Below are 14,941 nucleotides of genomic sequence, written 5' to 3'. Positions count from 1 at the left end.
TTATTGAAACTAATGGGACTGCCAAAAACTTAAAGAAATGATCAAGATCAAGGTCAAGATGAAGAAATGTGCCCAAAAATCATCAGCGAGGACAAACAGAGACGGAACATGTTCTTTAGAGAGTTCTTGAGAACCTGGCCTCGTTTAGGAATCCAGCGAGGAGCCAAAGGAGCCGCCATGATCCTTGGCGGCAGCGGTGACGGCGATGATGTTTTTCCAGGTTGGATTAGCGCAGCCATATTGTATAAAGTCGAGTAGCAGTGTGATTAGTGAATTGGAGAAGAGAATGTGAGAGAGAGAGGTCGGTCATACCGACATCGTTATATAAATGCAAGTGTGTGACAACCGTCTTCAGCGGTCCAACCGTGTAAAGAGCCGCGTGTCCAAGAGAGAATTAGTATGAGAGACCTGTTCTCAGTTTAATTACAGCAAACATAACACTCCAATACAGAATAGGCGAATAAAAGAAAGGGCAAAAAAGGAAAAAAAAACAAAAAACAAAGGGACTACCAATAAACAGTCTCCCATCTCATAAACCGAGTCTCCCACTTGTTAATTTTGGTTTTCTTTGAATGGGTCCTTATGGTTTGGTTTTTGCATCCACGCGTTTTGGAACGGCGGCTAGTCGAGTTTGCGTTGGGTATATACATATGACCATGCATGCTTTTACACATTCCTCTTTTATGTGTTTTCCTACTGCTACGATATAATGAACTCAGCGGTTAACCACTAGCTCAACTCTAAACATCATCTTTGTTTTTAGGATAACATGATTTGGATTTCAATTTGCAGTCCGATAAGATATCAGAATTAGCTTAGTATAAGCTAAGGGTATGTGTTCTCGTTTTATCAAATTACAAACTTAATAAATATTATTAACAGTGAATAAAAAAGGTTGTTTGTGAATCATTTTAGTTTCGGCATGAAATTGATTTCTTTTCAGTCTGATCGGACCATCAACGTTGTACGGTACGCATCTGTTACCATTAGTTGTACACCCGGAGAAGAAGTGTTATTATAGCTACAATTGTTGTTTCATGTATAGCTTATGGGAAATTCTTGTGTACATAGCAGCTGACTACTTTGTCAACCTGTCATGTTTGTATATAGTCGACATCTATCAATTTTGACTTCTTTTTTTTTTTTTTTTTTCTGAAGAACATTGGTTTGGACTTCTTCATAAGCGATAGTCGTATACAGTTTAGCAACCTAGAAGTCAGATTATATTTATTTAAAAATCATGTCACTTTATTATTTTTATTATTATTTTTTAACATCATAAAGCTTACTGTCTATTAACATCTCCCAACCAAAGAGAGTCCAAAAATTTTAAGGAGGGGTAATGAAGAGGAAGGGATTGACATAGAGTGGCATTCGCTGCTCAATCTGCCACTCCATTAGCATTCCTATACACAAAATCAAAAGAAGGAGAAACTGTGCAGAAGGCCTATAATATTGTTTACAGAACTCTCAAAATCAATCAACAAACTATGAGGGTGGCAGATAAGAGTTGACGAGGGAGAAGTTGTCAGACTCAAAGAAGCATTTCTGCCAATTCTCCTTCTTTGCAAAAGAAGACTGCAATTTGGGGAGCTAAGGCTTCCGCTGCACATGGTGACATAGCTTTTATTAACTTGGTTCTGCCATCAACAATTAAACTGCTACAAAAACCGTCACTTGAACTTCTACTCTTTTTAATGAGTTTAGTGATCAATCCAATCCAATCCTACTCTTTTTCCTCTTTCCACCCTTTTCCTTGCTACTTTTCCATTAAACTTTCTTATTCCTGACCCGATGCAATTGCAAATTAGCTTTTAGATGACGTCATTTACTTTTAATTTCATATTTTCTTTTTTAATTCAATAAATATATAGATTTCTCAAATTTTTTTATTTTTTATTTGTTATTGAAATTCTTGAATTTTCTTTTATGAATATTGTAATTCTTTTTATGATGATGATACCGCTTATTGAGTTTAAATTTTTTATTTTTTATAAATGTAGTTTTGGAATTTAATAAATCTAAATGTCAACATTAATAGTAGAAAAGTTTTTTATATAATTTTTTACAATTAATCTCATTTAAAAACCAAAAACTAAATTATGGTTTAAAATAACTATTAATAAAATGTACAAATTATCAAATTACAAACTAAAAGAAATATGTCAACAAACTTGAAGGATCTATCAATAACTTTTTATTATAAATGAAAATTTCTTATTACACTTCTTAATTGTAATCATTCTTATTCTTATATTTTTATTTATTGGAGGGCCAATAGATTAGGAAAGCATAACAAGAAATAGTCATCTCATCTCATTGTACTCGCGATAAAGGCGAAAACCTACCTAATACATAGGAGAGATCTCCCAAGAACGAATACACTTACTATTTAAACTGTCACTTGAGTTACTCCTCAATTTTATCATTTTTATTTTCATTATTCAGTTATACTGTCCACTTTTAATGAATAAGTTCATATGATTTCATATAAAAAAATTAATGGGTATTTAGTTTGTCTATTAAGCGCTAACTAGCAATAAAAAAGAAAAACTATTTAGAGCTAACTATAATTGGTTGATTCTCAACAACTCACTCTATCCCTTTATCCATTTGGCCAGTAAAGAATATTAGCAGCTAATAGCTTATAGGATTAATTGTTAGGAATCTCACATTTTCAAAAAAATAAAAAATATAAATAATTTTTAAACGTTAAGATTCAACTAATTAAATCATGTGAGATATTAAATTACATATATTTATTTTAATTTAAACATATTATGAGTTGGTAAATTAATATTTAAATCTAAATTTCTTAAAATTTGATTAAGTAAAAATACATTTGTGCTTAATTAGTATAGAAACATAGATTTTTCAAAAACACATCTTTCTAATGTAAGTAAATATTCTCTAGTTATTATAACCATTATAATGTAAAAAGCAGGTTGGTTATTGACTTTTTTGAAAGAGGACCCATTATTAATTTTATTATCTATGGAGATTATTGAGATTATTGAGGTTGTATTCAATTATAACTTTTAAAGATTTTGATGGAGTTTCAAAGTTAAAATAATATTTAATAATAATTTTAAAAAATTTTATATGAATCATGAAGTATTCAATATAACTTTTTTAAAATATAGATTTTTAAAGACTTTTAAAAAATCTATAAAAATTACGGAATACTCAATTATAATTCTTATAAATTCTTTAGTATTTAAAAAATTATTGATTTTTATAAACATGAACTTTTATATATTTTTAATGACTTTTTATATATTGTTATTAATAAAAATTTTCAAGATTTTTCTTTCATTTTTCATCAAGATTTCAATAGATTTTTTTTTTTAAAAAAAAATTATCTTTCTTTCTTTTAGATTTTCTTGAATTATCATTTTTATTTCCCTTTACTATATTCTCTATCTTAAAAGATATAAGAAATTAAATAAAATTTTAAAAGTTAAAATTTATTTACTAATATAATTTCTTTTGTATTCATACATATAAAAAATTAATTAAAATTTTTTAAGTTAATTTTAAAAGAGACCTCACAAAAAATATAAATTTAAAATGAAGCATTTAATGAATTATTTTAAGCAAACAACCCCACCATATATAGATTTATATATTTTATTAGGAAGATTATTTGAATAATGTTTTTTCTATTGGTAAGTATAATTGTCGGTTTTAGTATTTATAAGACAATTTAGTAAGCGTGATTATTGTTGGTTTAAATATTTATCAAATAAATAATAAACAAAATATAATGAACATTGATATGAATTTGATAGTTTAATTACAGAGAAATTGTAATATAATAATTTCTTTTTAAAAATATTATTTTTCTGTATAAAAAATAATATTCATGTTAGTGAGATAAAAAAATTTAAAATATCTGAAAGTATGTTTTTCAGAGAATACCTTTGATTTCATAAGATTGCAGGCCATGAATTCGTTGCTCCGTTCCCTATGCGTCTTCTGGCTTCCTTTCTATAATCTTTTTGGGTGGTCATCTCCGTCTGCGAAATCAATGGAACTTAGTTCTCAAACATATAAATTAATGAATAACAATAACCAAGGAAAACGAAGAAAGAACGAAACACAAAATTACAGGTTGAATAATAGAACATAATAAAATGAACTATGATTTCACTCACTCTGTGGTGAATGACCAGCTCCTGGATTGAGTCGCAAAGATCAAAGCCTGATTGATGGTACTAACTTGAAGGACCTTGATATACCAATTGACAAAAGTGATGCAGCTGCTATACAAGCTGCTGAAGTTGGAGCCACTAGTTACTTATTTGTCTTTAATAAGTTGCATTTCCAGAAAGAGAAGGCTTTGGATGCCGATAGCTTAGCTGAGTATTGAAGTTCTTAAAGTTGGATTCTGGTTCTTGGTGAATCTATAGTAAATTGAATTTACAGAGATAACAAGGTAAAGAATTTTAAAACTCATCAATGATCCCGCTGAGGATTGGATCCGTAAATTGTTTGACGCATTGGATCTTTTTGTGGTCATACTAGCATCTTCACTCATAAACACATGGACAGATATTCTCTGAGCTTAGAATTCTGGGAGGGCCATGGCTCCACTAATCAGGACACACCTTCTTCACCTCAATAATAAATTAAAGGACTACGAGCATAATCTATTAAGTAATTTTATATTTAATACTAGATCATTGGGACAATATATTGGACTTGAACCATAAATAATATGAATTACTGCCTTTAAATAGTTAATAAAATAATATTTTAAAACTGTCAAATAATAACCATAAATTACATTTTTAAGAATAAAGTAATTTTTTCTTCCTATGTATAGCATATTTATAGACCAACAGGATGAATGAAAAAGAAAAAAAAAGACAAATAGATCTTAAGATTTCTTTTTTCAAATATTATTTTCTAAATTCTTACTGCCTAATAAAATAAAGAAGTGGAGGATAAACTTTTTCAAATCAATGATCCTCACTAAGACTTGCAACAAACTTTTCATAATAATATTAATAGTAAAAATGGAATAGCAACACAAAGGGGATAGTATAAGGTCAATGACAAAACAATGGACTAGCACAAAAGGAAGATACTAATAAAGAAGAACAATAAGGACTATTGCTCTTTTTTCTTTTTTACAAAATATTGCTATTAATTAATTTTAATGATTGTGATCGCTGAATAACCACCTCGAGAGTTTATATTGTCATCTTTAGGTAACTAAAGTACTTTTTAATAATTGAGTTCGAGTTTGAGTAGTCTCTTTCGCAATAGTTGAGTTTTTATCTTTATAGCGAGTGTAAAGAGATGAGTATTCATATTATATAGTCCACAATGAATTGACATTCCCATGAATATTTAAAAGACTTCTTTATTTAACTGCTTTTTTCTTTCTAGAAAAGATATTAAGCATATAAATAGATTATTTCTCCGCTTTTAATACTTTTTTTCTAATAGTTAGATGAGTGACATATATAAAAAGTTATGAAATTTAAAATATATCTTTGTTTTATAGTTAAGTTTAAAATATATATATGAATATAAATGTATATTTTATCAGAAAGATAGTAAAATTTGTTATTAATATGGAGTACCTTCACTAATTATTATACTTGTTATAATCATTTTAAGAATATAATAATTTTATATTTAAATAAATAAAAAATATCATATTCATTATTAGCATTATTTAAGATCATATTAATTCTTTTATAAATATTTATAATTTAATATTTTTATAAATATATGACATATGTTATTTTCTCATTGAAAAATAATATGGTATGGCTTCATAAAATTTTATTATATTAAAACTCATGAGAAATTTAGAATTTTTTATATATATGTTATAGATTTTTTTTTATGAAGACTTGGTGAATAACTGGGGAAGGGAAATGATAGGCACGAAATACGAATAGAGGGACAATTCGATTTAGATTTTGTTTGGTATTGTAAAGAAAAGAATCAGATGATATTTGATTTTATTTTTATTTTTTATTTTCTTAATTTTATTCTTTTTTCTTGTGTGTTTTAATATATATAAAAAATCATTCACTCTCTCTTTCATGCAAGTGTATTTTCTTGACTTAGTAAAGATTTAGAGTTATTTATTCCTTAAATAGAAGTTGAGGGTTTAATTATTAAAAAAATAAAAATGGATCTATTTGACCTTTTAATACAAATTCATGGAGGCATTTGACTCTTCAAAACTTTGAGGATGGTGCAATTACTTTGAATTTCGAGCCAGTAGCAAAGATTAGGATTTACCACATTATGATTGGTTACTTTTACTTATTTTCTCCAACTAATTTGGATAGGATAGCATGTTACACATTTTGCACAGCACTCTTGAGTACTGGCAAAAATATTAAAGTATCTCGGAACTCGTGGAAGTCATGTTTGGATATTCATTTTTCCCGCACAGAAAGGAAAAAGAAAAATAGAAAAAGAAATAATTTGGGGTTGCTACACCAACAGAAATATTAAACTATCTCAACTACTATTTATTTAGACCGGTTAAATACATTAGTTTTAAATGTTTATTTATGTTCCTTAAAAGAACATTTATTTTTGTATATATCTAAATAATTTATAAAAATTCATATCAGATAAAATTTTATAAACGGAATATTATTACCATAAAATTTATCTAAATATTTTATAAAAAATTTATAATTACAAATTCTCATCCAATATGTTAATGATCTATTTTTGCTAATTCATCTAAAAAAATCTATTTCTACTAATAAATGTATATTAAAATTTTTGATATAATTAAATTTCATTTAATAAATATTTCAAATCCCATTAAATCACAACCAATTTGAAGTGGCAAGTAAAAGATTATTAATATAATAATCACAACCAATATTACAAAGCTGGTGAGATATATTATATGTTTACACAGAATTAAGATCTATTTCTGAAACGATTAACTTACAAATAATGAAAATCATTGGTATTGCGGAGTATATTTGAGTGGGAGCTCTTGGGATCTGGAGGGGCCATAGGGAAAAGATGCTGCCAGTCTATTTTGTGGCAATAATGTTTTCCACAATATTAAAATTTATTTATTCATTAGGGAAAAGATGCAAATGTGACCTTCATATTTTATTCAATTGAAATTTCACTACTTAGATGTATTTTTTGAAACAAATATAACCATATTTTTTGTAAAACAACATTCTTAAAATAAAATAAAATAAAATATTTGTTAAATTTAAGATGTTGTGGCATAAATATGAGAGCCGCCCACGTTCGAAAGTGAATATATTAATTGTGTTGTATACATCAAATCTAAATAAAAATTTCTAAATAAAATTTATGGGCTTATGAATTTTGGTTGATAGTCGGTAGTAATATTTTTATTCCTTAAAGACAAATTAATTGGCATTTTGTACTTGTTATTGAAAATTAGATTAAAACAATTATGCTATAAAATAAACCCAAGAGAAAAATTGAAAGGGGAAGAGGTGAATTGGAACTTGAAAGGAAGTTTGAGCATCAGCGGTAACCCCCTTCATCCTACAAATTGGTTATCGGTAATCTTTTTACAATTTGATTTTTTACTTATAAATTATTTTATGTAATTTTTGGAAAGGTATTACCAATCCTCTCTCGTTCTCGACCTCCATTCAAAACTTTTCATATTTTTGTTTCAGTTTTTATTTTATTATTTAATAAATTTATTTATATCCTTTTAATTATTATATTTAAACCTAATTCCAAATAGATTAACCCTTTACACTGTAGTATTCTTTAAAACTTTTATAAACAGAAGATGGAGCGGTTACGAAATTATATATGTCATTGTCAGCACATGCAAAGTCTATTGCAACTATGGAAAAAACAAAACAATTAAACAATTGACTTAAAAGACTTGGAAAGGTCTTAGCCAATTTCGTATTTGAGCCAAACTAAAGCCGCGCTACAAGACACTAAACTGCACCAAATTACACACGAATTCTTTCCCTCTACAAATTCTCTCCAGTCAGGTCTCTTTCTATATACAGCACGCAACAACTCAGCCAAGTATTATAGTGAGTAGTAACCAGGAAAAAAAATAAAAGACCATCAAAATAAACATGGAAGCAAGGGAAGCCGGAGCAGCAACATACACGGCCGAGACGTTGAGGGAGGTGGTGGTTGACGACTGCACTTCCATTGCTAACGCCCACCTCCTTCACTTTCGTAATGGTTTCACTCCACCAATTTCTGGCCACCACGCCAAGGTCCATCTCTTGCACTATCACTTTCTTTGTTACAGATTTGCGTTGTTTGTTTAAAGCTCGAATCTTTTTTTCTTTTTTTTTTCTTTTTTTGATATCTTTGATAAATTTGGCTTAGTGGGTTGTTAAATTTTTTGTTGAATATAAGTTTTGTTGCTGTAACTGGAATGAATTTGTATGAATCAGGAGAAGGGGAGGTGGGAGACATTTGTACTAGCATACAAAACACTAGGAGTTGTATTTGGTGGGCTTGTAACATCACCACTCTATGTTTATCCATCAATGCCATTGAATTCTCCAACTGAAGAGGATTATTTGGGAATTTATAGCATTATGTTTTGGACTCTTACTCTTATTGGTGTTGTCAAATATAGTTACATAGCCCTTAAGGCTGATGATCATGGTGAAGGTATGAACTCTTAACTTTTTTCTTCTCTTTCTTTTCTTTATGTTATAATGTTTCACTATCACTTTAATTTGTAAATCTTCAAAAGGTTTTCTTTTCATTTAGCTGATAAAATAGCAGTGGCAGTAATAATTTGTGCGGGTCTTTCTTTTGTATAAATGCATAAGTCGTCTATCTTCCTTTCGTGCCGCTTCTAGATAAGCATGTGAACTCGTGTGCATGAGAGACTGGACACTAGAGGAGAGGCCATGTTTTTCCTGATAATATGTAAAAGAGTGTTAGGATTTGCTTAAGGCATAGACGATATTTGGCTAAAGTTGCTTGCTTGGTATTTGTCATTAACTGAAGACAGAAATTTGGAGTTACCGGTCAATTTGAGGGCATGAAAGACAAGAATTGCCTCTGTGATTTTCCTTGTGACTTTTCAAGTAAATGATTGCCCAACCTCTAGATATTAGACCTCTAATTATGTCTAACAAAGTAGTATTAAATAGTATTCTAGCATACAATTGCAGTTCATATATTATGTTGAAGCCTAGAAATTACATGAAACAAATATTCCTCAGTCTTCAAACATTTCTTTGCATAGTTTAGCTACAAAAATATTAGATGTGCCCGGAAAGGGTTTCCTCGTGCATATATTAATTTTAATTAATATAATAATGTGTGTGCATGTTTCCTGAAATGAGGGTGGGAAACATAGTTATATGTGCATAAATATCAAAGCAAACTTAGAGGTAATTAATTGGATGCTTCTTGTGGCCAAGAATTTTAAGGGGTACGTGTAATGTAGATCTAGTATGCTTGGGACAGCATGCCTTTGTTTCAATTGATTTCATGAAACTGAAAGGTTGTGAGACCATTGACATTAATTAAGATTGTGAACAAGTAGAAGTTATATCAGATCACCATGTAATTACTACGGATAGAGTGGGATACCAGACTATAGACTACTCCAAATGGCTTATGACAGCTTCCTACCCTTCAAAACCTTTTTGTTCTTTCTGAACAACTATACTTTGAATCTTGAAAACTGTTAATCGATTCTTTCCCATCTCACTCTATCCTTTGGGAATGATGCAAATGAAGAGCTGAAAGTCTTAGGACTCGGATATGATTTTCCATACTTTGGCATGCATATATTGAGTTTTAAAAGCATAATTTAGCAACTTTGTTATCTAAGACTTGGAGTTCAAATGACTTGTTTAACACTTGCAAAAATCAGGAACTGCATTAATTCAATCCATCATCCACTCAGTTTTCATTTGAATAATATACTGTAAATGCATTCTGATTGTCTGATCATCGAAGTTTTTTCTTACTCATGGTTCTTTCACTAGTTGAAATCTGCATTCAAGAGAGATTATTTTCCCTCCCAGTGCTACAATGATAGCAATTTTTTGAGTGTATGTGCTTTCCTCTATCCTTCATGAGAAAGGAAGCTAAACTAATTGCTAATAGTCAAGTGTCCTAAACTCGTGAAAACTAATATCACTGCAGGTGGAACATTTGCCTTGTACTCCTTACTCTGTAGGAATATAAATATCAGAATTCTTTCTTCCAAGCATGGAGAGCCAAGCTTAAATTTTTCAAACTCCGTCTTGCATGAAAGCGCTGAGAATAAGTGCAGGCTTGGCAAATTTTTTGAAAGAAGTTTAGTTGCCAGAAGGGTGCTGCTTTTCATTGCTATGTTAGGCACGTGTATGCTGATTGGGGATGGTATACTAACACCTGCAATCTCAGGTTTGTCAGACTAATTGTTTTAATGCTATGCTCCTATTCTTGAGGGTAGAATTGCAAAATCATTCTTTTAAGTTCTCCTATTCCTTTGGGGTAGTTTCTTTAATTATTCTCTCTAACTCTTAAAATCTCTTGTCAGTATTGTCCGCAATGGATGGAGTAAGAGCACCATTTCCTTCTGTAAAGAAGTGTAAGTATTCATGTTGAATGTCATAACTTGCAAATAGTCTTTGACTTGAGAAACTTCTAGGTTATCTAAAGGTATGTGAGGAATATCCTACTCACACTCCGCACTTGTCTAATATTCAAGTTCATTAACCTATTACATTTTCTCTGTTAATGGACATCCAATTGTAACGGCTAAAATAAAATAATGAAAATGGAAAAGAAAAAAAGAAACTATACATGTAAAATTTACACTAGTACCTTAATGCGGCGTGCTGCATGATTTTGGCAATTTATATGTACTTGATCAACCTTTGTTGGCTATTTTTCTGTATTTTATAGCCACCCAAACCATATTTAGTTAGTTAGAATACGAAACTCATGAATTTCCCTTCAGTCTAGTCTGGATTGGACCTATTTACCGCATTGAATCAAATTCCTATCCTTCTGTTGCGTAACAATATTTTATTATAATCTGAATGATATGATTCAGTTTTTATTTTCGATTCCAAATTAGAATTCTTCGCTGTCAGTTTAAAAACTTTTACTGGTTTATGATGCTGCAGCGTTGGTTGAAGCTCTTTCTGCAGCTGTTCTGATTGTTCTGTTTCTGTTACAAACTTTTGGCACCTCTCGAGTAAGCTTTGTTTTTTCTCCCATCATGGGTGCATGGACCTTGTTTACTCCACTAGTGGGGATTTATAGCATCACACAACATTATCCTGGCATTTTCAAAGCTTTATCACCACACTACATTTTTCACTTCTTTTGGAGAAATGGAAAGGAAGGCTGGCTGAAACTTGGTGGCACCATTCTCTGTATCACAGGTGAGCTTTTTGCTTAAATTTGTGCTTCTCTTAAACTAAAAGATGAACCCTTCTTTTCCCTGTATTATTTACCTCATGTATATGTGCCCACTCCTGAGCTTAATAGCACATATACTGCCATAAAGACAAAAAAGACATTGATATCCTTTTATAACTTTTGATAATTTGGAGAAGGCCTTGAATTTTCCTGAAGGTGGACTTTCCAGGTTTTTATACTCTGAAAGAAAGTCATTTGTTAAGAGGTCAGGATTAAGGTTGCCATCAATTTTGGTGAAAGATTTACCGATTGGTCTTTCAATAGATGATTTATACTTGCTCATGGTCTGTTTATGTAAGAAAATAGTGAGAAGTGTGGAATTTAGTTTCAGCATAATATGTGCTTTCATTTTAATGTTTAGATGTGAAGACGCATAAGAGCACTCTTTGATGTGGGTATTTCTTTGCATAGGTTCTGAGGCAATGTTTGCAGATCTTGGTCATTTTAACAGGCGCTCTATTCAGGTTAATTTCCACTTACAATATCATATTTCATCTCTCTGGTTTCGTCTCTATGTATAACATGGATATCTCACTAATTCTTTCCCCACAGATGGCATTTCTGTTTACAATATATCCATCACTTGTTCTCACATATGCGGGCCAAACAGCATATCTTATCAAGCACCCAAATGATCATAAAGATGGATTTTATAAGTTTATACCACAAAAGATATACTGGCCAATCTTTGTGGTTGCCACATTGGCTGCAATTGTTGCAAGCCAGTCACTGATATCAGCCACTTTTTCTGTCATCAAACAATCTGTAGTACTGGATTATTTCCCCCGGGTGAAGGTTGTACATACTTCTTCTAACAAAGAGGGTGAAGTTTACTCCCCAGAAGTCAATTACATCCTCATGATTCTCTGCGTTGCAGTTATACTTATTTTTGGAGACGGACAAGATATTGGATACGCTTTTGGTCAGTACACCTGAATTTCTTTAAATTGCATTCAACAGTCATTGACCATTATCATCTAGATACTTTTAGTCTCATCATAAGTAGTTGTGATTGGATATTTTTTACTAGATTGTTCGTCATCTCCACAAGTCAGTGAAGGATAAAAGGCTCAGTAGTGGTTAATCTGAGGCATATTTTATCATAATGCTTGATTTGAGTTATATGCAGAAATTTTTCAGGCAGATGAATTATTTAGGTTTTACGTAACAGAAGTAGCTAAATAGAATTTTGCACCTTCTAAGATTATTGACTTATAGGTCGACATTTGATTGTCATTGCAGTTAATTGTTTTCACTTTGACAGCTCAATTTATTCTGCATTGCTGAAGCAACATATTATTTATTAAATCCCGTTTTCAGGTGTTGTTGTCAGTCTGGTAATGCTCATTACCACAATATTACTGACACTAGTTATGATCATAATATGGAGGAGTCCGCCATTGCTGGTTGCACTTTACTTCTTTGTATTTTTTACAATGGAAGGTGTTTATGTCAGCGCTGTATTAGTTAAAATACCTGAAGGTGGATGGATCCCATTTGCTATATCTTTTATTCTTGCTTTTATCATGTTTGGCTGGTTCTATGGAAGGCAGAGAAAGATAGAATATGAGTTAACTCACAAGATAGACTTGGGAAGACTTGAAGTGCTGCTTTTGGATCCGGGTGTTCAACGGGTTCCTGGATTGTGCTTCTTTTACACCAATATTCAAGATGGCCTGACTCCTATCCTTGGACATTATATTAAAAACATGAAATCTCTGCACAAAGTTACCATTTTCACCACACTTCGGTACTTGTTGGTTCCTAAGGTTGCTCCACACGAAAGAATTGTTGTTAATAAATTGGGCTTGAGAGGAGTTTATGGATGCGTGATACAATATGGCTATGCAGATGCCCTTAATCTTGAAGGAGATGACTTTGTAAGTCAAGTTACTGATAGCTTGCGCATGCATATCCAAAACTGTCAAGGTTGTTTACCATCTGATCCTCAAGAGATTCAGGACGAGATTTCTGCCTTTGAACAGGCAAAGATGGCTGGTGTGGTTCACATTCGAGGGAAGACAAGGTTTTATATAGGCGAGAATTGTAGCTGGTTTGACAGAATCATGCTTGCATTTTATGAAGTCATGCACAATAACTGTAGGTCTGCGCTACCAGCTCTTGGGGTGCCACCAACGAAACGAATTGAGGTTGGAATGCTATATGAGGCTTGAATTGATACTACTTTAATGGCTCTATACCTTACAAAAGTTTTATAGGCAAAGAATATGCCTGGAAGAGGAAAATTTCCAAAAGTGCGATATGGCTTTTCCAAACAACTATGTCAGTTGATTAAAATGTACACGCTATCTTCTTGTGCTTTAATAGTACAACTGTCAAAATATAGTTCAAGGAATTGGATTTGAGTATTACAGGGTTTTTCCTGGTTTATATCACCCTTCTGTTCAGCAGTGAACGAATTCATCAAGTGGAGTCCTGTTGAACAACAGGATATGCTGGCCGGAAATTTAGAAAAATAATTTATTGGTTTCTTGTTGCCAGATTTTTCTTGTTAGACTAGTTACTGACTCGAATGCCTTTCCTGACATATCGGGTGGTATACGTAAAATGCCTCCAATACCAATGGCTGCCTCAGTATCATCATTCTTCTCCCAGAATTTTGCAGCTGTGCTGGTATAGTTTAGCTGGAAGGTAAAAGATAGCTAGGTCAAAAAGTTCATGTAATTCTTCTGGACAATTTAAAATTTAATGACAGGATCTGGAAAGGGAAGAACTTACCACCAGAAACTCTTATGGTTCAGGTGGCAATGCTTGCATTCACTGCTCCTATTGTTGTTTCTCTGAGTGTTGGTTTAATGCTTTTTTGTGTTAGATTTTGGTCTTTCTGTGATGAGAAACTTAAATTCCTTTCTACTTTTTGCAAAGATTTGCTATTGATTGCTTTCGCTCACATTCACATATTACTTTACCTATGAGATCAAGTTTACCTTGTAAGTTCAACTGTCTTTTCATTGCTGTTTTGGAAGAATATTCCGACTCATTAACTTAGGCGTACTGGCTGAAATTGTATAACATAGTTGAGGCATTATCAGTTCATTTACGCCCTCCCTAAAAGTTTACTAACAGGTATCAGGTTTTACAAATCAGATGATTCTCCCTTAGGGGGGACAAAAAAGAACAAAAGCATATGAAGCATTTGCTGTTGGTCAAACTTAAAAGTCTTAAGGGTTTAACAATGAGTTTGCCTAAATGTATTGATGCCTTGTATTCAGCAGCATAGAATCCATCGGCATAATGACGCATAATATTGGAATATGCAGTTGCGCATTTCCACATGCTGTTACCAATGCTCAGGCTGCAATAGTTTGGACCTGCTAATACTCGGCAAGGGAAGAATTCACTATGATTTAGAATTTTTGGTGCTTACTTTAAATAAGTCTCCTGGCTAAACATTCCCCCCGGTCTTTTGTTATAACAGTCTAGTCTAGGTTGTGAATCTGCTGTCCACCCGTTATGTATGCGTACACATGCATAGATGCAAACTTGCCTCTCTTTCCAGCTTTCAATTAAAAATATC

General features: G+C 31.7%; 1 protein-coding gene across 1 annotated transcript; it reads left to right on the top strand.

Annotated features, from left to right (window-relative positions):
- Window positions 1-7,917: 7,917 nt before the first annotated feature.
- Window positions 7,918-14,235, top strand: LOC8268137 (probable potassium transporter 17). The gene is made up of 8 exons (XM_002521850.4): window positions 7,918-8,231; window positions 8,415-8,637; window positions 10,135-10,377; window positions 10,514-10,564; window positions 11,106-11,366; window positions 11,815-11,867; window positions 11,956-12,325; window positions 12,724-14,235. The coding sequence occupies exons 1-8, from the start codon at window positions 8,085-8,087 to the stop codon at window positions 13,575-13,577; spliced, it is 2,202 nt and encodes a 733-aa protein (XP_002521896.1). The 5' UTR covers window positions 7,918-8,084; the 3' UTR covers window positions 13,578-14,235.
- The last annotated feature ends 706 nt before the right edge of the window (window positions 14,236-14,941 follow it).

The sequence above is a fragment of the Ricinus communis genome, chromosome 5 (genome assembly GCF_019578655.1).
Source record: "Ricinus communis isolate WT05 ecotype wild-type chromosome 5, ASM1957865v1, whole genome shotgun sequence".
Classification (NCBI taxonomy): domain Eukaryota; kingdom Viridiplantae; phylum Streptophyta; class Magnoliopsida; order Malpighiales; family Euphorbiaceae; genus Ricinus; species Ricinus communis.
Note: the sequence above shows the minus strand (reverse complement) of the source record. Positions and strands in the feature narration are given on the sequence as shown.

Coding starts and splice junctions, on each gene's coding strand:
- LOC8268137 (XM_002521850.4), top strand. CDS start 8,085: ATGGAAGCAAGGGAAGCCGGAGCAGCAACATACACGGCCGAGACGTTG. Junction 8,638..10,134: donor GGCTGATGATCATGGTGAAG/GTATGAACTCTT, acceptor ATATCACTGCAG/GTGGAACATTTGCCTTGTAC. Junction 11,367..11,814: donor CACCATTCTCTGTATCACAG/GTGAGCTTTTTG, acceptor TTCTTTGCATAG/GTTCTGAGGCAATGTTTGCA.